We start from the raw sequence: 27,417 nt of genomic DNA on the forward strand, positions 1-27,417 counted from the left end.
TCCGGTAAATAGATTTTGGCGCTAAATTTTGTAAACAAAAATTTGATACCATGCCAGGAGAAGAAAAAGAGCACGTTTATGATGCAGCTTCATTGCCAGATTTATTGCCCATTTATTACAAAAGACTTTTTCCTTATGGACCATATTTCAAGTGGCTCAACTATGGCGGGGGTATGTTTTTTTTCCAAGGGCACTTCTCTCTGTGTCAATAGGGGTTTCTTCTTATCATATGGTAGGTACGGAAAGTGATTTTTTTAAAATTAACTGATCTAAGAAAACTTTACCTCATTTTAAAGGCATTGTGAAGACATTTTCAAAACAGTTTCACTTTTATCAATACACATAATAACAACGAAGAAATAGCAAATTTTCAAAATGATAATTTTTTACTATTCTGGAAAAACTGTTTCCTCTCTTTAAAAAATAATAAAATATATTTTTTGAATCATTTGGGTTATAATTTTGTTTATATTGCTTCTTTTACATCTTGTTGGTCTATTTCAATCCTCAATATTAAGTTTTTTGGTCAAAATAGATACATAAAGTATGAAAATGTCAACCACTCGCATGAAATTCTATCGTCCAAAGTCACATGATGATACCTTTATATTTTCCTTTTTTCAGAGCATCAGTTGGTATATTGAAAATGTAAAGAAAACTTTATAAACACTTGAATGTAAAGAAACAAAATTTAAATATGAATATTACTCTTTATATACAAATGTATATGTTTGTGTGTGTGTATAAAAAAGAAGATGTGGTATGATTGCCAATGAGACAACTCTCCACAAGAGACCAAATGACACAGAAATTAACAACTATAGGTCACCGTACGGCCTTCAACGATGAGCAAACCTCATACCGCATAGTCAGCTATAAAAGGCCCCGAAATGACAAATGTAAATCAATTTAAACGAGAGAACTAACAGCCTAATATATGTACAAAAAATGAAAGAAAAACAAATATTTAACACATCAACAAACGACAACCACTGAATTACAGGCTCCTGACTTTGGACAGGCACATACATGTACATATAGAATGTGGCGGGGTTAAACATGTTAGCGGGTGCCCAATCTTCCCCCTGACCTGTGACAGTACAACATAAGAACGAACTATAAAAATCAGTTGTACCATGAGAGACCAGAAAGTTTTGAAATATGTCATCTGTCTTTGTATAGTCATAATGGTTTTAGAATGTTCCCTTTTCATTAACATTCTATTTAATGAAATATTCTTATTCTTATATATAGCATGTATAGTGAATGCTAATATAAATAAAAATAAACAACAACCTTCTAACAATTATTTTACAGGACTAAAATACCTGTTGCACTGAAAAACAATGAAAATAATATAACATTATTTTTATTCGAGAAATTTCAAACAAAATAATTATGTCAGATCACTGTAAATACTTGTATGTATACAAGTAAAGTAAATTCATAACTGTATATCAGTTACAATATTTATACAGTGAAATCTGTAAACCAATCTCATTCAGGACTGAAGTTCAAAATGCAATACAGTATTGAATGTGAATAGTATTCCCAGTGAACTGCCGCTACTGCATGGATTCCTATGTATGTTTTTAGTTGAACATGTTGAAAATACATATATTGATTGTTGTTAAACCACATTATTCATTATCCTTACTATCTCGTGTGCAATGGCAAGTGGTTGAACTATCTTTAAATCGCAGTAAACTGGCTGTATAATGCAAAAAAAACTATCTCTGCTGATTTCCAATCAAAACTAAACCAAAAGTTGTCCATGCAAGGGAAATAACTCTGTATACACAAAAAGGAGGGTTATTTATAAAAATTTATTTTGATATGAACACAGCTTTCTAGATTTATTTATTGGACCTAATTATTTAATTAATATATTAAACTTAATAAAAAAGTACATTTTATGACTGTATAACATTCCCTTGTATTTTTTTGAAACGAATGTAACTTTCAAACCCTTGTTTGTACCTCAAATATTTCATCGTATTCCCGAAAATTATAATATACAGAATCATGAATATTCATATAATATCTATCAAAAGCAATCAAAACCTTCTGAGACTTAACAAGTTAATAGAAGGCCGTAATCGGAGGTCACCCAAAGATTTTATTTTTACACACATCTGGGAACAATTATTTAGGGTAATTTGGAGTTATCTCCCATTGGTTTGCCATACCTACATATGGTATCCATGCAGTTACCCATCAGATTTTTGGGATACGATTGCTGTCAAGCAATCTGTAGACTTTTACCATTGACCCTATGATACACTCCCTCACGTCATTCGTTTTATTCTAAACATTCAGCAACATCTCAGATTCTTATGATTGTCTTGCTTTAAAAGGTAAAAACAAGCAAAACAATTGAACATAAACAACTTTCCTGTAATGTTTTACTCATAATCTTCATGTGTGATATTTTCCTTGACTTATATGCATGTTTTTAACAATACGGAAAATCAGAATTAAACAGTATTTATATTTAGTGTTTTTATAAATTTAGAAACACGTCAGAGGGAATTCCCAAATTTTGATAACTTGCGAGAGTTCTCTGAAAGCCGATCGATAATTCTATTTCTGTCACAAGAACTGAAGTGGAGTATTTCTATATTTTACCGTTATGAAACTGATATTTGATACTGTACTCTCATAAAGAAATGGAGAACCATTCATCATATCATTTAATAAACGTTCTTGTTCCAAATTGCAAGTGGCGGTTTGTTTATGTATTTTAAATGCCCATGCGTGGTCTCACTAATTAGAGACAAAAAGAATTGTAGAGACAAAAAGCGTCAAGAAGCGACAAGAAGAATAATATTAGCAACAAGAAACTATTTAGCGACAAGAAAACATTTTTTTATTTATATTTATACTTATTCGAAATAAATATTAAAAAGATATGCAAAAGAAAACAATTTCAACGACAGGAAAATTAATTTTGATAGGGAAAAAAATTAAACTTGTAAATCTAATTCAGTTGCTACATTTATTTACATGATATTTTATATAAGGTATCACAGGAAGTATTACCTTTACCCTGTCGTTTTATGGTATTACTTTTACTTGTGTTTTAGAACAATAATATATTTTGATTTTTATTTGTTTTTAAAACTATTTTTGTACAATATATAATTAACTTGCAAAATGCATTATTTGTGCATAATTGTCCAGAAAATACATATACAAATTGTGAAATACAAATTAAGAACTGAAATCAAATAAGAGGAAAACATAACTAAAACGTGAATATTTTTCATCATTTTATTTAGTGTATTGTCTCATTTAACGATATTTATCATGTTTATGCATATAGATTGAAGATTAAAGGAAACTGATGACAATCTTGAGTTTTCAACAGTCAGGCGTTCACTATTCGGTACAATAATTGTATATTCTGGTGCATGTAATAGATGAAGGTGTTAATGGATGTTATTGTAGCAATTAAACAAAGGACACGCACCTAGTTAATCTCATTTGATGCTCTGAATTGTGTATTACCTTAGAGTGAAGCCACAGCTAATGTTGGTCCTATCAGGACAAATTAATTGTACAGTTAGGAAGGAAATAATATTTCATGTTTTTTTTTTATTAAATCCTTCAAAAGGAAGGTGACAAATCTTTGTTTTTATTTTCATTTTATAGCGTTTACATTTCCTTTGCTCTTACACATGTTTAATTTCTTCATATAAAAAGTGCACAATCTCTTCCTCGAATTTTTTTTATTTCTTCATCTTTCAATATAATCCTAAAAAAATATTTTGATGTATGTGATAACAAAATGTATTCTTGTCGCTAAATAGCTTCTTGTTGCTTTTTGTCACTAATTTTTTTTCTTCTTGTCGCTTCTTGACGATTTTTGTCGCTAATTAGTGAGACCCCACATGCGTGTAGTTTTCCTGATTTCAAGGGGTATCAGATTGAGTGATTCCCCGCTTCATTGATTAATTTGAAACTCATGGGATTCGTTCTATGTCTGTCTGCATATGGAGGGCTATTGTTGTTGCACAATTTTAAATCATATGCATAATTTAAATTAAAATAAATGTTTCATCGTAAAGATTTCCTATAACACCCCTTCAGCAGAAATGGAATCTTCCATATCGTTTCGAGTTGTCTCCCTTTTCGAAGTATTGGTCAAGAAGAAAAACTCATTAATGCCGATAAACGTCGTATTATATTAAGAACGATCTCAATGTAAACAGAGGAGTGTGTACGGAAAGGAGTCATGCCATCTGACCCAAAGGAACTTCAATAACTAAAGAGTAAGAAATGGGGTTCCTCCTAAACTGGTCCGCCGTTCTATATATAGCTTCGCACCGAAGGTCAGTGTAACGATAAGTGAACACAACAGGGGTCCAGTTTAGGGTTCCTCCTAGAATTACGGTGATAAGATACGGATGCAAGTTAACTCGTACCGCGGCATTGGAACCAAAAAAGTTAACTTGTACTACTGAGAAGTCGTACCATTCAGAAAAATATATTAAAAAATATGTTTTATGGGTTTCTGTTTGTAAACTTAATAAAAATAAAGTTGAATTACTTGAATTTTACACAGGAGTTAAATGAAAACTTAGACAAAAATAAAGAATGTGTTAAAGCATTAATGTTTTAACTGATCTTTCAAACTAGAACATAGGCGGATCCAGGCCCCCCCTTTTTTCGTGGAAAAAAATTGGTTGATTATAAAGGGAATCATTGAAGCATGACTGGAGCGAGCCCCCTCTTAGGTCAGTCAGCGGGCTCCCCCTTAGGAAAAGTTCTGGATCCGCCACTGTAGAACTTAATCCAGAGGAAAGTTAAAACGTTGCTTTAACTGTACTTTATTAAAATTGAACATGTTGAATATATATATATCCAATTTAAGTTAATTAAAGCTGTAATCCATGATCACAAATTGAATGCTATGTTTACAATTGTTGAAAGCCATGTGCTTTTTTTGAGGGGAAAATGCGGACCCCCTTAACAGGAATCAGTTACATTTCATTGTTATTTATAGACAGTAAAAATAATTTTGGCAATCATTTTGACTAACTGCTAAGATTTAATTATTCATGAAAAATTTTCTTCGGGTGAAACTGTTAATTCTTTAATTATCTACATCTGCCACAGTATTTTCTATCCAATATACAAGGAACATTAGCTACAAATTGGTCATTGTACTTTCAAATTATATACATTTTACAGACTTAAGAGGTATTGGGTGAAAGTAACGTATATTATGTATATTCATCATTTAACACCATTTGAATGCATTTAAATAAGTTGGTACGAGTTAGCAATGGTACGAGTTTGCATTGGTACAAGTTTTTTTTAGTGGTACGAGTTTACAATGGTACAGGATAACTATAATTCGATAAAACACAATAAGTACATGGCTCATACACTTGTAACGGGGATTGGCTATTCTTTAAGTTGAGTGACTATTCAGATTGTTACATTTTGCATGTGCAGTTGAATTAGTTTAGAGATTAATACTATCCAGCTGTACCAGGGTTACTGGCCAAAAATGCTTGAGACTCCCGCATGTTCATATTATTTTGCGGCAGTATTCTTGGATCTATTTGTTTCCTCTTTGATCTTTTCAATTTTGGCCAAATCTCATGCATTTGTTTAATGAAAATTTGGCAGAACTGCTATACATGTGTCAATGAAAACTATGGCAATCGTATCCCTCAGAGCATTCTGCTCTTTGATTGATGATTACTAACTGCTGCAACATGTAACTGTCTTTGACTACACACACTGGCACGTCTTAAAAAAAAACAAGGTTATTAACTTCCATTTATGAAAAATGTTACCCTGTCACGAAATTCCATTCTATTTCTAAATGAGAGTCAACATCTTCCTAGGTTTATAGCTTTAATAATAAGGATGACTGATACAGTACCTGAAATGAATACACAGTATATTAGTAAATGATTAGTTATCTCCTCCCCCGGGGACAAGTTTTTTTTGTATACGAAAAAAAAAACTTAAACAATTAAAGTCAAGTCTATTAGAAAATAGATCTTCAGGAATGTTCTGTTAAAGTCATCTGGAAGCGAACAAGATTAAACGTATGGTGTCCTTTCACAACTTAAAACGTATGGTGTCCTTTTACAATTTAAAACATATGGTGTCCTTTCACAATTTTAAATGTATGGTGTCCTTTAACAATTTTAAACGTATGGTGTCCTCTCACAATTTGAAACATATGGTGTCCTTTCACAATTTTAAACTCAAAGTCTCTAGAGTCACTTATCAATGTCTTTGCATATATATTTCATTAATCAGTTCCTGATTCATCAACGTTATGTTCTGTTGTGTTGCGGCGGCTCGGTCTTCGTGGTGTCAATAGTTCCTTTTCTCCAGCTTTATTATGTGGCTGAAGACGGGATAGAGCACGTGGTATTCTAGACGTTGAAGGTACATCTGGTTCAGGGGTCTGGTGAAATGACTGGTCCAAATCTATTTGTGAAGGCTGTTGAATTGTCTGAGTCTGCGTCGCCTGTTTTTGAGTGGGGACTATAATTGGTGTCTCATTCAATGCAGCTGGTTGACTTAAGATTCTTGTTGGTGATAAAGAAACTGGAATCTTGGGCACTTGTGGCTGTGTCGTCTTTGCTGTAGATGGAGAGCTCAAGATCACTTCTTGATGTTGAACTGCAGTAGGTGCCTTGTTCCTTGTTTCTTGTTTGTCAACCCCACTAAAACTTGATTTTCCATGAATCTAAATTTATCTACACAACAGACTGCACCAAATTTGCCAGTCTGACCGCCGGACTAATCTGGTGATTAATGGATCGGTCTGGTAAATTTTGTTGAATTTTATTCTGAACATGCTGAATCTTTGGTGCAGTTTTTTTTCATTGATTTTTTAAAATTCTAGCAAAATTCCCAAACGATCTCAAAATACATATCATCTTTAATATGAGGCAGACATTACCTGTTGAAGAATACGAAGTCTGTATATATTTTTTTTTTAATTCAAACAAATTTTAACTTCAAAATCTGTCAAAAAAGAAACAGAAATACCATAACGTTTCCAATTTTGGTTCTGTTTTAAGGGATTTTAGTTGTGACGTTATTCAAGTTATGATGTCATATATTCAATGTAAACAAATTAAAGGAGTGCCATCATCAGGTAACATATTTTTATATCAAAGAATAATTAAAAATGAAATTGTTATTGTGTTCCTTCCTATATTTTACCGTGTTTACTGGACTGATAAATATATATTTCACTCAAACAGAGCTGTCAAGTTTTCATGAAGCAAATGCGTGAGATTTGGCAAAAATTGTAAAGATCCAAAGAGAAAAAACAATAGATCAAAGGAAAATGTCCCCAAATAAGCATGAAAATGCATGAGTCTCACACGAAATGCATGAGACAATACCAGATCAGACTCCAGGAACAGAAATAAGGCTATTATTCCGGGTTTGCCGATCTAATACAATAAATAAATTTTTAAAAATCCAAGCAGGTCACAAAAGTCAGCTATCAAATATAAACACTAAAATCATGAGAAGATATATATGAAAAAGAAAGAAGAAATGGGAAATAATATTTTATACAAAAACTCCAAATTATGTTCACAAATATGTCAAAATCTAATAAAATGTGACATTACTTTTCTTTATCACTGAAATGCATTCAAGCAATTGTGCACAACTTTCATAACAATATACCCTCCTGTCACATGATCTTGTTTTTGTGAATTTTGGAGAGAATTTTGTTATATTTTTTTGGATAATATTCATGTACAATTCGATGTAAAAAAATAGTCTGGTAAAGCTAAGTTGTTTACCAGACAGAATGACCTGTAAATTTATTTGGTAAAATTCTATAATTTCTGTTTACAGTGCCAAAGAACTATTTTTGCAATAGAGAGTTTTCCTTCACGTTGAAGGATGATGTCTACATTAGATACCAGTCATTCAGTGATCAGCAAGAACTAGAAAAAGAAATACAGAAAAGATGTCCATACAAAATAGATATAGGTGCTGTGTTCACACATAGGGTATGTATTAGTTGAGACAAAAACCTAGAAAAAATTCCATACAAGATAGATTTTGGTGCTGTTTTTGGGGAAAGACGGCTTCAAGCCGTCAATTCCCTAATGAGGTTGGCCAGAGTATCATTCCCTCACGTCAATCATTTTGTTTTGATAGTTTGGAAACCCCCTCAAAATGTCATACTGAAATTGATGTCAAGGAGAACAGATTGACTTTAAATACATTTTTTACACATTTCCCTTCTGTTTCTTGTGAAATTATCGTATATTGAGCTTTCCCTTACACTATATACGTTTCTTTTACAGTCCGGAAAAATCATTATTACGAATTATTCTAAATATATCTAACCTAGTGACGTCATTGTTGGAATCCACACAGGGATATCCTTTATTCATTATAAAAACCAGTCACAGTATTTGTATACTATTTTAAAATCCGTATTTGTTAAATGTAAACCTAATGATGTTTGCTGAAGTGTAGATCATTCACACACCAACATGCAATGCTTTAATCTGAGGCTATAATCAGATAATTTGTAGGTCAACTTTCGCGGTAAACAATGGCAATGGGGATACATGAGATTGGGGAGAGAAACGACAGTTTTCACTGTTTTTGTAAAGTTCTGTTTTCAGAATCTTCCTCAAATTCAGGAGCACCTCCATTGATGAGTAATTATACACTAAAATCAAAGTAAATGTTTCTGAACACTTAAAATGTGACATTTAGTATATATGATAAGTAGTCTTCTCAGAGCTCCAGATAAGGTGCGTATTTGCGTGATCACGCAATACAAATAATAAAAAACCCAATGCAATTGCCCATTGCAGGGTTCAATAACCCAATTAATTCAAAGGAAAACCCAATTATATTCCAAAACCATGAGTTCTCAACCCTTTTATTGGCTACCATTTACGTTATTTACCCTTATCTGTTTACAGTGGTCGCGTAAACTATTTTTATAATATTTATAACTGGAAATTTCCTTTCGTTTTAAAAATAGATCCCTGCATCAAGTAGCTGAAATGAGTCCCTGTTAGAGCTTTCCGTTGCTCAATAGGTACACGTGTTTTTGAAAACATTTCGATCTTCTCGGCGTTTATCCAATTAGCGTGTGTCATGAAGTCATATTTTTTTCGCATTGCTTGGGATTTATCATTACATACATTGAATTAAAACAAAAGTGAATGTCCGGTAAAAATATTGAATAGAAGCATGTTTTCTGCTTCTTTTGAAAAGCTTAGGGAAAGTTATGATGATAACAAGACTCAGCCAGTGTTTTTAGGAAGCGTCCGTCGAACACACGGGCGTGTGTACGTACCTTAATGAGAACATTGCTTATAAAAGCAGGGTTTCCTCAAAAACGAAATCAGTTGGAAAAAGTGAAAGGCCAAATTAATTTTGACATGATAAAGCATCAGAAACCAAAAGTTCTAATGAAAGACAACTAAACCCAGATTTATGAAAATTGGAATAAAACAAAAACATTCAAGTATAATTAGAGTTTATATACTATTTTTTTTCATTTACGGTTTATTAATGAATACACACACAGGCACTGGTCTCAGAATTTATTATATAAAGGTATAAGACGAGTGCCTGTGAATACACATCCGTTTTTTTAAAAGTTTATATGAGAAAATACAAAACTGGCAGAAGGTTTGAAATAGAACACAAATTAAACCTACAATTGCTTCTCAGTCAATAAACCAAATAAAACAGCTAGCAAATAACCCTAACCCTAACCCTAAACCAAATAAAAAAGCTAAACAAAGAAAGAAACATATTTAAGATGGAAAAAAAATCTGGGGTTGATATTGCCTAAATATTCAATATTGTGTTGATGAAAAAAACCAATACATTAAGGAGCTTGGTGGTGAAAAACCCAATTTAATATTTACATGAGGGGTGAATTGGAATTGATAATGCAATCAAAAAACTTTATCACCCAATTATATAAGAAAATGGTGGGTAAAAAACCCAATATGTGAATTCTTATCTGGAGCTCTGTCTTCTATATAAAAAAAATTTTGTGTACCAAAATAATTATTGAAATGGTTAAAAAAAAAAAAAAAAAAATTAAATGTTGCTTTGGTGGCAGAAACCAGTTATTTTACAATAAATCTTTAGAATTTCATGGATTTATGATTTTATTTTCTTGAAAATTCATTCAAGCTTATATATACAAATAAAATGTATGGTTTCAAGGAACTAAGATGTGTGCGTGCTTATGTAAATATATAGAAAACCTTTAAATTTGGGTGTCTGTCCAGCATGGAGATTTTAAAATTTATAAATGCATTGCAAATAAGGCAAAAAATGTGATGCTATGATACCAATCTAATCCTCACCTGCAAAATCCTGCTAAAAGCCAACAAGAATTTTAGCCAAAATTCAAGAGAGAAAGGATATTCAGTGAAAAAGAGCCTTGTCCGAACCTATCCTTACCATCAAAATCTCAAGATATTTTTGTTTACATAAAACTGAATTTTTTCCCCACTTTGATTGGATGCCGTCAAGTGAGGAGACCACAATTTTGACATCTGATTGGACCTATATGTGAAGGAAATCCCCAACCTGTGTATGCAACTACTTACTTGTGTAGTACAATAGCCTAGAATTTACATTCATTTATTTTTTCAGTCCACATGATGCAATTATATACCTCAATACTTAACTATAACAAAATTTCTGCGTGGGACACATGTTCTGGTACACCAAAACTGGTACCTGCCACCTTTAACCACTCATTGAAAACAATATATTTCCATTTTTTTAGTCTGATTGAGTTCTATAGTCATTTACCATTAAAAATACATGCATTTTATATGGTTATAGCACAAAAGAAAACATGAATAGGCTTTGTAAGACCAAATTTATTAAAGCATTATTTGCGTCTTTTGCCGTCAAACTGCTTTGAATGCAAAAAAATTAGAAAAAAATGATTGTGTTCATATTTAATAAATTTTATTGTGTGAGTTTTCTGGTACAGTGTATGAACTATCCAACAGTTTATAAAACTACTTAAGTTTATTGTTTCATGCATGATATAAAACCACTTACAACTGATCTCAAGAAGTATTTTCCCATTGTTTGAGGTATTAAATAGTCTCAATTCTTGTCACTATCATTGTTCTGTTGACTGCAGTGCTGAAAAAGGCTTAGTTATGAATAAACTAATATTTTTGGTACATATGTTTCACTTTGTAGATCCATGATGCACTAAACTAAGTGTACATTTAATCGCAATCAGTCTCATATCTCTTCTCCACATGAGCTAGCTGTTTAGGCCGCATGTTGAAATTTTAGAATTGCCACACTTTTTGCTGATGAGAGAGACCAGTTTTCTTATTTCTGTCGCCTATCCTACAGTATCAACTATGTAGTAGACCTATAAAAAAAGAAGAATTCATATATTCATAGTTTAAATGCAAATAAATAAGAAAATGTCCATATCATATGAAATAAATCATTATAACAGGTAATATACAGTATAATCAGCTTTTTCTTGTACTATGCTGAGGCTTATTTTACTTTTTTCTCTCTTTTTAATTGCTATTTCTATATAATTTATGATATAAAATCATTGTTTGGTGAACATAATCATTTTAAAACCAATCAATTGAATGTCATTGTTTGTATTGGGATACAGAGTTATCTGTCTTGATATTTGATAATTCTTAAAATCCATGTAAAAACTATTTGCTTACAAACAGACCTATACATTGACTGTGAATAAAAGAAATATAATACCACACACCTGTAGAACTCTTAAAAAGACACATTTTGTGATATGTTAAAATCATGTTTAGGCTTAAGGTGGCAGAAACCAGTTATTTTACAATAAATCTTTAGAATTTCATGGATTTATGATTTTATTTTCTTGAAAATTCATTCAAGCTTATATACAAATAAAATGTATGGTTTCAAGGAACTAAGATGTGTGCGTGCTTATGTAAATATATAGAAAACCTTTAAATTTGGGTGTCTGTCCAGCATGGAGATTTTAAAATTTATAAATGCATTGCAAATAAGGCAAAAAATGTGATGCTATGATACCAATCTAATCCTCACCTGCAAAATCCTGCTAAAAGCCAACAAGAATTTTAGCCAAAATTCAAGAGAGAAAGGATATTCAGTGAAAAAGAGCCTTGTCCGAACCTATCCTTACCATCAAAATCTCAAGATATTTTTGTTTACATAAAACTGAATTTTTTCCCCACTTTGATTGGATGCCGTCAAGTGAGGAGACCACAATTTTGACATCTGATTGGACCTATATGTGAAGGAAATCCCCAACCTGTGTATGCAACTACTTACTTGTGTAGTACAATAGCCTAGAATTTACATTCATTTATTTTTTCAGTCCACATGATGCAATTATATACCTCAATACTTAACTATAACAAAATTTCTGCGTGGGACACATGTTCTGGTACACCAAAACTGGTACCTGCCACCTTTTTGTAGTTTATCCCTATTGAGATTGGGGAGAGCAACTGCAGTTTTCATTCTTAGTTATGTTTTTAGAATCTTTCTCCAATTAAGGAGCACCTCAATTGATAAGTAATTACCCACTAAAATGAAAGTTAATGTATCTGAACACTAAAAATGTCACATTAAGTATATATATGATAAGTAGTCATCAATTAAAAAATAATTTTGCGTACCAACATAATTATTGTAGTGGTCATTTTTTTTTTCTTCATTTTTTTTTTAAATATTGCTTTTTGTAGTTTAAAGCTATTTATTCATGAATTTTACAGATATATCAAAATGTGGGATCTGGAAACAAACTTCACACAGCTTATATCAATCATATTTGATTTTATAAGTACATGTATCCCTGTGATGAGAGTTGTTACTGGGAACTTTATCAATGGAAAATTAAAACTGAATAGATTTTTCAGTCCTCACTTTCTTGAGAATACTGTCACAAAAAATTGAGAATGGTCTTAGCCTGCCTTTCAGTTGTACGTAATTAAAATTTTAAAATATATTGTAGTAGCTGTTAAATTCAATTGAATTTTAGATAATTAACTCCCAACTTTAATCAAATGTTTTGATTTAGAAGGTGCAGATCTCATTGGTCCAAATTGTCTCTATGATGAATTCTTGACTAAGGAAATGAAATAACAATAAACAACAATGAGTTTCATTATTGTTAGCCTTTCTATATGTTCTAGCTGTTCTTTTGCTTATTCTTTGTATGTAGACTATCAAAAGATACCCCCCTAAAAATTGAAACAATGGCCGTCTTTTCCCTCAGAGCTCTTCAGCTCTTTGATTATTGGTACTAACTACAAAATGTAGCATCAGATGAAAAAAAGGTCATAAAAATTAATATTTGAAAATTTTACACACAGGGTATAATGTTATATCTATTTTTTCAGAAAAAAACACCAGAAAAAGTGATGCCAACATAATAATTGAATAGATAAATTGGTGCTGGTTTCACATACAGGGGTTGAAGAGTATAGCAATTGATTTTTTTCGCAAGCAATTTACATATTTTGACATCATAATGTGGGCTTATAATTGTTCAATCCTGTTCCTCACTTTCCTTTTCCACTCTGCAGAAAACAATATTATAAAGTCATTGCCTTGTTGCAGGACTTTTAACCTTCATATTTTAGCTAGGCATTTTTTTTTCTTCAAATCACATTTATCTCAATATGCTTTGATAAATTTATTAAAAACTGTTTGCTGTTGTTGAATAAATATAGCATTGACTGAAATCCTTTATTGATACAGACATGACAAAAATCTTGTCATAGATTCCAGGTTTAAATATTGTATGTCATACATGTGTTTCGTCAACAACAGACTCATCAGTGATTTTCAAATAAAGAAAGTTAAAAGGACAAAGTTGAATGTCAATTTGTTTTAATTTAACAATATTTAATGAATGTTTTAGCCAAAAGACCACAAAACAGTGAAACCAGCTGCATTTCAGGCTCAAGAGAAAGAACTAGTATTTGATATAGATATGACTGATTACGATGATGTTAGATTTTGTTGTTCGTGAGTATTCATTCCGTAGATTTAGGAGGGTCTAGGTAGGGTATTTGTGAATATATATATTTTTGGTAAAGAAAACAACAAAGAAAAATGGTGAAAAAAAAGAAGAAAAGATGAGAAATTGGTGCTAAAATATCAAAAAGACAAAGAATAGAGTAAAATGGAATACAGTGAAACCTGACTAAACCGAATCCTGTATAAACCGAAAACCTGTATAAACCAAAAATGATCGTAAGCACCGTCGTATCAAATTATGTGCGTTGTGAACCTGATAAAACCGAACATCAGCCAAAACTGAACAAAATCATAAGTCCCGAAGAGGTTCTGTTTAAAGAGGTTTCACAGTACAAGTTTTAAAAAGATAAAGAATGGAAGATCACTATTTCAGACCCACATTTATCACTAAATGGTGTAATCTAGAGGAGAGGGCATGTGAAAGACGATAAGGAAAATTGAATAGAAATCATTAGATGTTAATTAAAGTGCAAATATACCAAAAAAACTTCACTTTTGCTACCATTCTTCTTCCTGAACTATCATAATAAAAGACAAGTTCAAATACATTGCCTCTTAATGCAATGTAATGCAACAATTGCTTAAACAAATTACCACATCTTATTTCAAATTACTTTTAATCAAAACTTCTAGTGTTACACACAGTTGTAATAACATTTGAGATTGAATAAAACTTTTATTGTTGTTTAAATGTTATTTTTTAGTGTTCTCTTGATATTAAAGACATGAAGGGGAAATATTTCTATCCCATTTTTCTCCATATATTTATTATATATTTCAATTTTTTCAGAGGAGCAGATATATGTCCAAAATGCTGGCCATTGATGCAGATTGCCATTAAAATTGTTAACCGAGCATTAAGAGGTCAGTTCATTCACAAGTATGTTCTGTAGATCAGCTGGACTTCAATTCATTTTTAGAATCTTAGGCACGATTGTTATTGTTTATGATAAGGTGCCAATGGCAGGATCAATTTCTGTTTATATGTAAAAGAGGTAACTGGTTAAAGTGCATCAATGACTGCAAAAATTATTGAATCTAAATCTGTAAAATATTTAAATACCATATTTATAGAACTATAAAATAAAGACATTTCTTTCTCATAGTTCAGATCCTTTCACAAATAGGAAATGTTTCTCATTTTATTAAATTTCAAGTCTAAAATAATCTTTTGATCTTCACAATTAAATGTAATAAATCTTTTTTCTAAATTGATTACATCTTCAGCGATTGTTTTTTGTTTTTTTGTTTTTAAATTATGAATTTTTGATTATTGGCTCTTGTCGACCCCTAGATGTCTTTTGTTATTTTAAACTTGTATTTTCTATTTCTGAGCAAGCACATGGTTAACTTTTTATAACTGGAAAATTTATTGTGAATTAGTTCATTTTCAATAATATGAGGCAGGCATTACCTGTTAATAGGAACAAAGTCTGTATGATTTTTTTTTTCTTCAAACATGTTAACATGGTTAATAAAAGAAGCGGAAATACCATAACGTTTCTGATTTTGGTTCTGTTGTTAGGGATTTAGTTGTGACGTTATTTAAGTTATGACGTCATATTCAATGTAAACAAAGAGACGCTTTCATCAGGTAACATTTAATTCATATCAAACAATTATTAAAAATGAATTTGTATTGAGTGCCAATCCCATATTTTATTAGACTGATAAATATATATTATATTCAAACTATCATCCAAACAAGATCGGAAAAGGAAGTAAATTTCTGCGCAAATGCAGAGATTTAAAAAAGTCTGAAAAAAGTTGGAACGATTTTCAGTTCATTAGTGTATCATGTATATATTGCATGTATTGAAAAATAAGGGAAATTTTCCTCTTTTTTTTTCCGTAATAGGGGACTTTGTCCCCAAATCAATCTATGTTTTGACTTTAATGAACAGACAAATGGTGGTAAAATAAATTGTCTTGAAGTCTGTACTTCTAACTGATTTAACATCCTATGTATATTATGTATACCGGTATACTTAAACAAGTTTTGTATACCTGACTGTAGAAAAGTAATAGACTTCTTGTGTTTGTAGAGGATTTTGGTTTTAAGCACCTGTTTTGGGTATACTCCGGCAGACGTGGTATCCATTGCTGGGTATGTGACGAGACGGCCAGAAAACTCTCACAGACAGGAAGATCAGCCATTGCTGAATATTTGAGTATTGTCAAGGTAATGTAATGAAACTTAGGGGAAAATATGAGCATGATTTATGACTGCTAGTTAAAAAACTATTCACTGGAGACCAAGGACTGGAACTTCTGCAAATATTTATTAAAAAAAAAAGATGTGTGATAAACAAAGCCTATAACATATTGTCGGCTATAAAAGACCCCAAAATGACAAATGTAAAACCATTCAATGGAGAAAACTAATGGCCTTATTTATGTACATAAAAAGTAAAATCACAAAAATACTGAACTCAGAGGAAAATCAATTCGGAAAGTCCATAATCACATGGCAATATCAAATAACAAAACGCATCAAAAACGAATGAACAAGAACTGTCATATTCCTGACTTGGTACAGGCATTTTCAAATGTAGAAAATGGTGGATTGAACCTGGTTTTACAGCTAGCTAAACCTCTCACTTGTATGACAGTCGTATCACATTCCATTATAGTGTCACCGATGTGTGAACAAAACAAACAGACACAATAGTTAAAAATGTCAAAAATAAGGGTACAGCAGTCAACATTGTGTTATCATATTAATCACTATAAAAACAACAAATGTAACAAAGAAGCACACATTAAATTAACATCCTCATTTTGATTATATTATACAATTTTATTTGTCTATGTAAAATGCACCCATCAAGGAAGGAGGGTATTGAGCACTGGTGTAAAATTGTGAGTTTGAAATTCGCACAGGTTAGGTAGACATGAAATAATTTTGTCGTTCAAAGTATAACGGGATGCATAAATACAGTCGCGCAAAATAGATATAACAAAAACTGACTTAACAGTATAAAGTAATAATAAGTAAACTAATAGTGTGGTTCAAAGTATGACGGGATACATATGTACAGAGTCACGTCAAATGTATATCACAAAAAAGTGGGTTAACAGTAAAAGTACTATTAATAAATAAAATAATTTTGTCATTCAAAGTATGACAAGATACAAAGGTACAACAGAGTCACATCATAAATCAAATTAAAACAAATAAAAATTAAAAATGAACAAAAAACACATCAATGAATGGCAACCACTGAACTACTGGCTCCTGACTTGGGACAGGCACATGCATACAAAATTTGGCTGGGTTAAACATGTTAGCTGGATCTCAATACTAGGTACTTCTAGGGCCTTTGACAATAACATGACCCATACAGCATAAAGTGCAATAATAGGCCCATGCATTAGGTATCTTCAAAATTATTAGAATGAAGAATATCTTTATGACTACCAGACAGCCGTTATCTTCCAATGCTTTTATATAGTTTGAATTGTTAGTTGACTTCCAAATGAATTAAAACATGGATATTTTGCAAGTCGAGTGATACAGGCTCCTTGGAGCCTCTAGTTCTAATTTGAATATTTTATTGAAAACACAAATGTGTACTATTCCTTACTTCCCTAGGATAGTGTTATATCTGAAGGGAGTACCGGGTATATCTTTATCGGTACTCATTCTCTTCCAGAGATATACTTTTTGAACATTTCTCTGTGAAATTAATATTTGTATCGTTTCAGGGTGGAGAAAACTTTATGAATATGTCTCTGTGAAATTAATAGTTATATCCTTTCAGGGTGGAGAAAACCAATCAAAGAAAGTAGCTTTAGAAAGTCCCATTCATCCCTCAATAAGGTAAATGAACGTGATGAATGGATGGTCGAAATTTTATCAAAAGTCTATTAAACCACAAACAAAATGTTTTTACTGTCAGAAACAAGTCAAGTATTTACCAAAACGGATTGTAAAAGATTGTGACATTTAGCACGGTAATATATATCTTTTCTACAGATAAATATGCTGTTTTATTCAAAACTGAAATGTATAGAGAAACTTACTGTCTTTTGGTGTGTATAGTTTGCATTTGTTGTCCAAGAAACGAGAAAAAAAAGTTTATTAGTCATATAATACTCCTAGATTTTCTGAAAAGTTGCAGCTCGAAAATCGGCAAAAAGGAAGTTTATCTTAAAACAGGAAGTTTCTTAAATGGACACCAATGTCAATGTTCAGGTTACAATTGTGGCCTTATCATGTTTTCAATCTTAATTTCTTGAATGGTTTTAAACAGTTGTTTAAAAAGTTGAAAAGTTGCAAAGTAAAACTGTATTTTTCCTAATGAATTTTTCATGGGGTAAAACATCGCTTTACAATATTAAGTCACATGACTGACCCACATGACTTGCGATCACCTGATCGATACATTAGAAAAAAATGGCGGAATGAACACATACAAAACAGTAAGTTGTGACAACAAGGAACACAGAGGCTAATTTATACGACAGCAAAAGATTTATTGTGTCTTTATTAAGACTTGGCAAATTTCCGGATTGCAAAACAGATGGACAAATTTACACAATAGGACAAATTTACACAATAAACGTAACAACAAAGATATAAAATGTATTTTATTTGAATAAAACATGACAAATCAAGAACAATATGATACATATTACAATTATAACATATAAAACATAAAAACAGTCGAGGTTTTAGCAAAAATATTCCATACTCTTCACTTCTTTTGTAAATTTCTTTGTCGGAGTTTGGACCTGAAAAAAAGACTAAGAAATTGTTTGTAGTCATGTATAACACGCACCCCTCTTACAAGAAACATGACCTAGGGTATAAATGTGCGCTTTATACATACCAAAAGACGGTACTACAATCATGATAATAATACCAAAATGGTAAATTAATGGCTGGAATCCTATCAAAAGTCAATTAACAAAATGTATTTCCGAAACAAAAGACTAATTGTTTTTTTTTCCGTTTTCTGAGAGAAAACAATGGATTTAATGACAAATATTTAACAAAATCAATTGTTCATCAAATGTTTTATCTTAATGTTAATTGTAAAAGCTTTTTACATTTAAGCACGATGAATTTCCTGTTTCATTTAGGAATTGAATGCTTCTTTTTATAAACTCATTGGGGTGTTAAAGAGTTGACCAGAGTACATTTTCTAAAAATGTGTGCACTGTCAACCCTATTACAACCCTGTGATGTTATTAAAAGACACATTCATGATCAGTACTTACAATTACGTATTTTTAGCTAGGATCTTGATAAACACAATTTCTATTAAGTTTTTCTTCTATTAACCTGTGCACTTTATTGTGGGAGCTCGTGTCAACATGACCAAAAGAACAAAAACAATCACTATATCTGAACAATTTATTTTTGCTTATTCCAGAAAGGCAATAGAAATAATAGAACAAAGATTTGTTAGTTATGCTGCAGATAAGCAAGACTTTCTTGGTGACGAGGAAAAACAGAAAAAGGTCATGGCTCTATGTACAGAGGAAGATATCCTTTATCAAACAGTTTGAAACATGAAAAAAATAATAACGTTTGTGTTTAATAGTGGTACCTAGAGGGTGAGATCATTTAATAGTTTGATAAGATGCAAGGTCAAATCAATGAGGCCATTAAAAAATGATTATTTGATTTTTAACCGGATTTTTGTGACAAAAATGTCGGTTATTGATTTGGGGATGTACGGCGGGCGGGCGGGAATCAAATGTTGTCCGTGCATTAACTCATGAACCGTTCAACCAAAGCTTTTAAAATTTTAATATGTTGTTACTGACAACTAAATGAAGGTCAAGTTCAATAATGGCGATTTTGACTTTTACCGTTCAGGAGTTATGGTTCTTGAAAGATTGAAAAATGGAGTTTACAGTCGTGTCCGTGCATTTACGCATGAACTGTTCTACCTAAGCTTCCCAAATTTTAATATGTTGTTACTGATGACAAAATGGAGGTCAAATTCAATAATGGCGATTTTGACTTTTACCGTTCAGGAGTTATGGTTCTTGAAAGATTGAAAAATGGAGTTTCCAGTCGTGTCCGTGCATTTACGCATGAACTGTTCTACCTAAGCTTCCCAAATTTTAATATGTTGTTACTGATGACAAAATGGAGGTCAAGTTCAATAATGACGATTTTGACTTTTACCGTTCAGGAGTTATGGTTCTTGAAAGATTGAAAAATGGTGTTTCCAGTCGTGTCCGTGCATTTTCTCATGAACCATTCAACCAAAGCTTTTGAAATTTTTATATGTTGTTACTGATGGCAAATTAAAAGTCAAGTTCAATTATGACGATTTTGACTTTTACTGTTCAGGAGTTATGGTTCTTGAAAGATTGTGAAATGGCGTTTCCATTCACGTTGTTGCATTTACTAATGAACCATTCAATCTAAGCTTTTAAAATTTTAAGATGTTGATACTGATGACAAAATGGAGGTCAAATTTGATATTGACGATTTTCACTTTCACCATTCATCAGTAATGGTTCTTGTGATATTGACAGGACACAAATAAATATTAATAAATCCGGTTTGCTGTCGTTGTGACAGCCTCTTGTTACTGTATAGACATACATGTCAAGTGACATGATATTCGCGTGTAATACACGCTTTTTCAACGGTTTACACGCAAGGATTTTGTCACATGGCGTGTACACGCTTTTCACCACTTTACACGCAATTACACGCTTTTTCGTTCTTTTCATTTTTTGGTTGTTAGTGATATCGCTATTCTCGGGTTTTTTCCTTATTCGGCGATAAATACCGAAAAAATTTGAAGTAATTGTTTGGCTGCCACATTGTTTGTTTTTCTATATGGACAAACAGTAAAAGGTAAGTAGTTTGTGATTAGTTTTAACAATTTTGTGACTTTCTTTCAAATTCACTTTATAGGGAACATGTGCACAGAAATAGGTCACTTCCAGGGCCTGTAATGTCGTCTAAAGTGCCGATCGTTAAGCCAAAACGATGTGTACGGCAAGATTCAAGATTTATAAATTATATTTTAGAGTTCGAGTTTAAATGATCGAGTGACAAATAACGCATATTTTGTGCATTCTATGTTGCAATGATAAAAAAACCAATACATGTGAGAGGAGAAATACAATGTAGCTATTTGAATAAGCATTTAATATGTTTATCTAATGGAAATCAAATTTATAAAACATTTTTCTTTTTCAATTTCAGTTTCAAATCTAGCCAACACGGCAACAGATTTCTACAGGCCATGGGAATAAAAATATCACGGAACTGTTGGATCAGCTCTCATAGTACCAGCTTTCTTCTGATGAACTACCCAGTTTTAACCAGGCAATAGCAATGGGAGCAATGGCAGAAATAATAGATGACATTTTACATTGCTAAAAAAAAACATGACATTCTTTCAAATCTTGATGAAGCTAATTCAGTCAAATATCAATTCCTACTGTGGGAGAGCCTTTTCAATTATAAAGAAATTGACACTGAATTCGGATGAGAACTTGACTATGTTACATTTGTATTGTGTGCTGTTATCAAATAAATGTAACTAAACTTGAAACTGGCAGTTGTTTTGAATATGTGCCTAGTGGTGGTGCTTTAAAAGCAACATTACAGAGCACTTTAATAAAATAAAAGTTCACAGTAGAATATATATATTGTTTTTTTATATTCACAACTTTGTATGAAATTATGAACATTACCACATTCATATTAACAAGTCCGCATCTACGTCACACGTTTTCACACACTTTTTGACATATCATGTCATGTCATGACATGATTTCCCATTGTAAGAGGTTGACATGTATGTGTATAGATCAATTTGAATATCTTTTTATTTTCACTTGCATGGGGAAAGCAACATTCATTTTTCTATGGCCTGACATAAATGTTGATAAATGACGATTGCAAATATCTGTTTCATTGTCTCAGCTACATATCACCAGTTCAACTGCATTTTCGACTCAAATGGCCACTTGATAGTGGCTACTGTTTAGCTACGATACTGTTATTCCATTATTTTTAGTATGTCTTGATATAAAGTGTAAATGCTTTGATATCATAGTTAGTTTTCCTTAACTTTGCTACGCTTCAAAGATATGTGGGAAAGGAAGGATGTTTTTAACAGGTTTGATTCATCAAACAAAAGATGGCAAGCACTTTGTAAAAAGGTAAATTATTTTAAAATATTAAAATAAGAAGATTTGGTATAATTTCCAGTGAGACAACTCTCCACCAGAGATCAAAAGACTTACAAGTTAACAACTAATGGTCACTGTACGAAATTTCAACAATGAGCAAAATTCATACCACACAGTAAGCTATAAAGGTCCTTTAATAAAAAAAATGTAAAACAATCTAAACAAAAAGCAAACAGCCTTATTTATGTACAAAACAAGAAACAATTAAGATATACAGCAACAAGCGACAACCACCGAATAACTATAATTTTTCTACATTCCTAGCCAGCCATTTTAGGATCATCATTCATCTTTCATATTAACAAGGTTGAAGTCTTACAAATGTTTTCACTAAGAACTCCTGCTTCATCACCAATAAAAACTTTTACCTTTATTGCTGAAATTGGTATTCAAATACAAAAAGTCTATCAATCAATTGGATGTTATCTTTATACCAGCATATATAACATACCTTTTAAGTTAAAATATATAGGACAATTTGTATGAGATGTTTAAAAAAAAAATCCTGGCCTCAATATATATTTATAGCTGATAAATAGAATTCCATGGGTCATATAACATAATTTTCATATCTTTGATTTGTCAATTCATGTCATATCTATAATACTAAAATAACAAGGTCCAATTTATTAGCCTGCATGGGGGTAAAAACGACAAATCAAAGAATTAAAATTTATATATAACTAATATAGGACAATGGTGTTGTTTAAAAATTACACCATTCCTGACCTTTTTGTTTCCTACATGATTAATATTGCCAATAACTAACAAGTTCTGGGTAGAATCTGATACCGATACCAATATTATATATTGCCTATTACCTTACGTTCCTCATCTATCAGGTGCACCAACACAATAGTGTATTTGGGATTTGCCATATACACGTCAAAATCACACCTAAACTTCTTCTTTATACTGGATTGAAACTAACAAATTCAATCATTGTCACATTGTTTCCTATTGTAGTATTTTTTAATTAACATGACTTTATAAGATATGAATACTAAAAATCCAGTTATAAATTAAATAAGGCATAGGTACAAGGTTTCCAATTTGTTAGCCTGCTAATCAAAGAATTCAACTTTATATATAAATAATATAGACCCTTTAGTACTGATTAAATATTACACCATTCCATGCCCTTTTGTTTTCCAAATAATTGATATTACTAATAATTGATATGTCAACAGGTTCGAATTCAAACAGAAAGATTTTGAAAGCAGAGAAAACTGTGTATTTTATAATCAGCATGTCTTTATCAGATGACAATACCAATACTAAAAATCCAGGCTAAAATAAGCCTTATTAGTAATTAGATACGTTAATTCAGTCTCAGGTCCGCGATATTGTGGGTGTTTTCTAGTGTTTGTATTATAAAACATGTCATTGCATAGGTATTAAGAAATACAGTTGTATTTTATCTTTTTATTTAGAGTGAAGAAACTTTAGAAAGTCAGAAATACCTGAAAGAGGAAGTTATGTTATATTTTTGTACATGTATTATGAAAACATGTTATTGCATTGGGTATTATTAAATACAGTTGTATTTTATTATTTTTATTTTAGAGTGAAGAAACTTTAGAAAGTCAGAAATACCTGAAGGAGGAAGTTATGCTACAGTACGTTTACCCTCGTCTGGATGTCAATGTCAGCAAGGGGGTTAATCATTTACTAAAAAGTCCATTTTGTGTTCATCCTAAAACAGGTTTGTACTTGCATGTAAAATATTAAAACTTCCTGCTAAATTTCTCTCCATGTCCCTCACTTCAACTACCAGTAAAAACTGGATGCTATATATGGTAGATGAAAGTGGTGTGAAACACCATCAAACAAGTGTAAAAACTTAAAAGTATTATTTACAACTTTAACTAATGGTCTTTTACGCTGTATCTTGAAGAATTGAGTCACTATATATGGAAATGTGGATATACTAGAATCCCAGTAATAATGATTTTACTGTTTATAATCCCAGTAATAATGATTTTACTGTTTATAATTACAGGACGTGTTTGTGTACCTATAGATCCAGACAACATTGACAGTTTTGATCCATTCAAAGTTCCAACTATAAGGTAATGTCTTCAGTATCTATTTTTAAAGATTTTTGAAGTCGAGTTCAGGATCTAGTCCTTTTTGGCCATGGCGAGTCCAACAGTGAAAAGATGAAATTTTATTTATATATAGTTGGCCAAAAATTTAGTGTTAACATTTAGAATTTCAAACATTATATAAGATTTGCCCTTATATAACTTACCTGATAGTTGCTTAGCTAACAAACCATGGTGAAATTAGTATGTTTTGTACGATTTCTTTATATTTCCTGTTTGGTGTTAAAAAATAACCGGTTTATTTTGGATGCATCATAACAAAATGTTTTGTTATTTTGCTGCAGCCATTAGCCCAATAATTTCACCCTAAAGATATAGAGTGGGGTGCACATTTTCGCCACATCTTTCCATGTTTTCTACAGTTTATGTTCAGGTCTAAATGTTTTTGAAGTATACTGATATTTCTATATAAAAGTAACTTCAAATGCAAAATATACTTAAGCTTGAAAACCGGTTTGTTTTAAGAAAATTATCTGAAAAGTTAGATTAAAGGGTGTTTGAAATTTCTGGATGTTTTGTCAATGGGGGACACATATTCGCCGTTTTTACACATCTATTTAAAACCAAATGACCGCAGCTTTTAACAATTTTTATCAAATCAATTGCATTATAGATGAATAGCAGACATTTCAAAGGTATAAAGAATTCAAAATTAGGGCATTCAGTCAAATATTTACTTAGAAATACTTCTTTGAAATCTTCTGAATAATTTACGGGTACATTTCTTCCATTTCAGCCATCCTTTGAAGCTTTTACACCTCAAAATCCTTAAACGGCGAAAATGAGCACCCCACTCTAGATGGAAACTCATAAAATCAGCATTTTTCTTCATTTTTCGTTAGGAATTCTCATAATATAGCATAATTATAATGTCATGACTTATAAAATCTTAAATTCGTAAACTTGTTTAAATCATTTATATTTCTCTGTTTTATGCATTTTCCTATGTTTTGAGAAAATTGTAAGTGGTTCTCAAAAACTTCATGTTATTAAAACAAAATATGGGCCTTAATGTTCCTTCATCCGTAGTGCTGTGATTGCTGTATTTAAGGATTACAATTTGTTTAACCATTGTTTTCTGAGATACCATTTTTGTGGAATTCCGTATAAAGATGGCAAATTTCTAATTATTTTTAAAACACCTAACTGTAGAATTTCATGAGAAAGGAAAAGACATCATTATTAACATTGTAACTTTCTTTTGAAGTAATAGTGACATAATTATTTATATTGATTATTTGTTACAGTGCAATAATAGAAGAACTTAACACAACAGAATCAAAAGATGAGGACGGTAAAAAGATTAAAGGTAAAATTTCATATAGAAGATTGTTTGCTTAGCATTTTTAAATGATATAAAACATTAAAAGCATAAGTCCTACAATGAAATTTGAGGCAAATAATTTCTGATATTAGACTAAAAGGTGTATGATTTTTTTTCAAATTACTTGAAATTAAATGCTAATTCTATTGCCATCATAGAGAACATGTTGTTGTACTAAACATCTTAATATAATTACAGACTACAAGAAGACTTCTCTAGCTGGCAGTATGGTTGTGTTTGAAAAGTTTTTAACATCTCTTGAAAATTCCTGGAAAGGAAAGAAACTGGAGGAAAGTGGTTAGTATATCAGAAAACTTTTCATGTGTCCCTTTTTGTTGGAAGACATTTAATAACACAATTTATTGTTTGTGAATGTTTCACTGTCTTAATTACACCTTATGTAAGAATCCGGGGTTTTGATTGGTTAATAGCCAGTGTATTTTTCACCAATTTACTGTTATCAAATGAATATCGTTCATTTTTAACGCCGTCGGGGTATTTGCTAAAAGGATATGCCTTTTTTACCCTCTCTGCCGTGGTATTTGCCAAAATATACTCTATCCGACTGGACGCTTGTAACGTCACGATCATCAATGCGTTTTAGTACATTAACATTCGGTGTAATTAAACAGATATATCATGTTATTGAGGAGTATTTGCGAAAAATACCAGTCTTGAGAATGAATTTCCCTCGCCTTACGGCTCGTGAAATTTAACACTCTCTCGACTGGTATTTTTCGCAAATACCCCTCCTTAACATGATATATCTGTTCAATATATATAATTGCAAGGTCAGCGTTGAAGGTCATACTTTGACCTATAATGGTTTACTTTTACAAATCATGACTTGGATGGAGAGTTGTCTCATTGGCATTCATACCACATCTACTTATATCTACATAGCTCTGAAACTGGAAAAATGAACACAGCAAAAATTTAAAACACAAAACAAATCTAACACAAAAATAACTTTATATATAAAACAAAGATGTGGAAGGCAATGACACAGCTCTCCACAAGAGACCAAAATGACACAGAAATTAACAACTATAGGTCATTGTATGGCCTTCAATAATGAGCAAAACCCATACAGCATAGTCAGCTTTAAAAGGCCACGAAATGGCAATGTAAAACAATTCAAACGAGAAAACTTATGGCCTTTTTATGTACAAAAATAGAACGAAAAACAACCGCTGAATTACAGGTCATGTTTGACACTACATTTTCTATTCCTTGTCTAATACTTATATTAAAGAGATGATTTTATTGCTTCTTTCAAAAATTTGTTATTAGTATTTTGCAGTGACTGACATTCTGACTAGTGACTTTACATTCAAAAGTTATTGCAAAGTTTTTACTATTGTGAATAATGCATTTAGATGTGTATTGCAATAATTAGAAATTACATTCTGATAACTGATACATATATATCTGTTTGTAGATTGTCCTGAAAAGGCATTAATGAATTTTACATTTTTTTTCCATTTTCCTAATTGCAATATTAAATACATGCAATAATTCCTGAACAAACAAACACTTTACCACAGACTTTTCAATTTTACAACACTGCTGAGATAGACTTAACCTAGGCCTATAATATATAGTCAACAGTTTTCTTGATGTGTATGTTATTACTGCAGTATATTTAAGTTTTATTAATAACTGTTTTATTACATTTCAGATAAGAAGATGGAATTCTAGAAAAGAGGAAGAAAATATATAGACAATGTATAGATGATAAGGATCTAATAAATTATTCATATTTAA

At 31.4% G+C, this 27,417-nt stretch overlaps 1 protein-coding gene and 1 long non-coding RNA gene across 2 annotated transcripts; both read left to right on the forward strand.

Moving 5' to 3' along the window:
• On the forward strand, positions 1–27,417 carry LOC139503211 (DNA primase small subunit-like). Its single transcript, XM_071292973.1, has 13 exons — positions 1–171; positions 7,855–8,012; positions 13,922–14,028; positions 14,831–14,904; positions 16,086–16,222; positions 17,805–17,863; positions 19,422–19,534; positions 22,106–22,188; positions 23,785–23,923; positions 24,221–24,290; positions 25,574–25,635; positions 25,849–25,947; positions 27,332–27,417. Exons 1-13 carry the CDS (start codon positions 51–53, stop codon positions 27,349–27,351), a joined length of 1,242 nt encoding a protein of 413 aa, XP_071149074.1. The 5' UTR covers positions 1–50; the 3' UTR covers positions 27,352–27,417.
• Positions 20,778–21,386, forward strand: LOC139503212 (uncharacterized). Its single transcript, XR_011659066.1, has 2 exons — positions 20,778–20,869; positions 21,224–21,386. It is a non-coding gene; the product is annotated as an uncharacterized lncRNA (long non-coding RNA).

Source organism: Mytilus edulis, chromosome 14, assembly GCF_963676685.1.
Source record: "Mytilus edulis chromosome 14, xbMytEdul2.2, whole genome shotgun sequence".
Taxonomy (NCBI): Eukaryota; Metazoa; Mollusca; class Bivalvia; order Mytilida; family Mytilidae; genus Mytilus; species Mytilus edulis.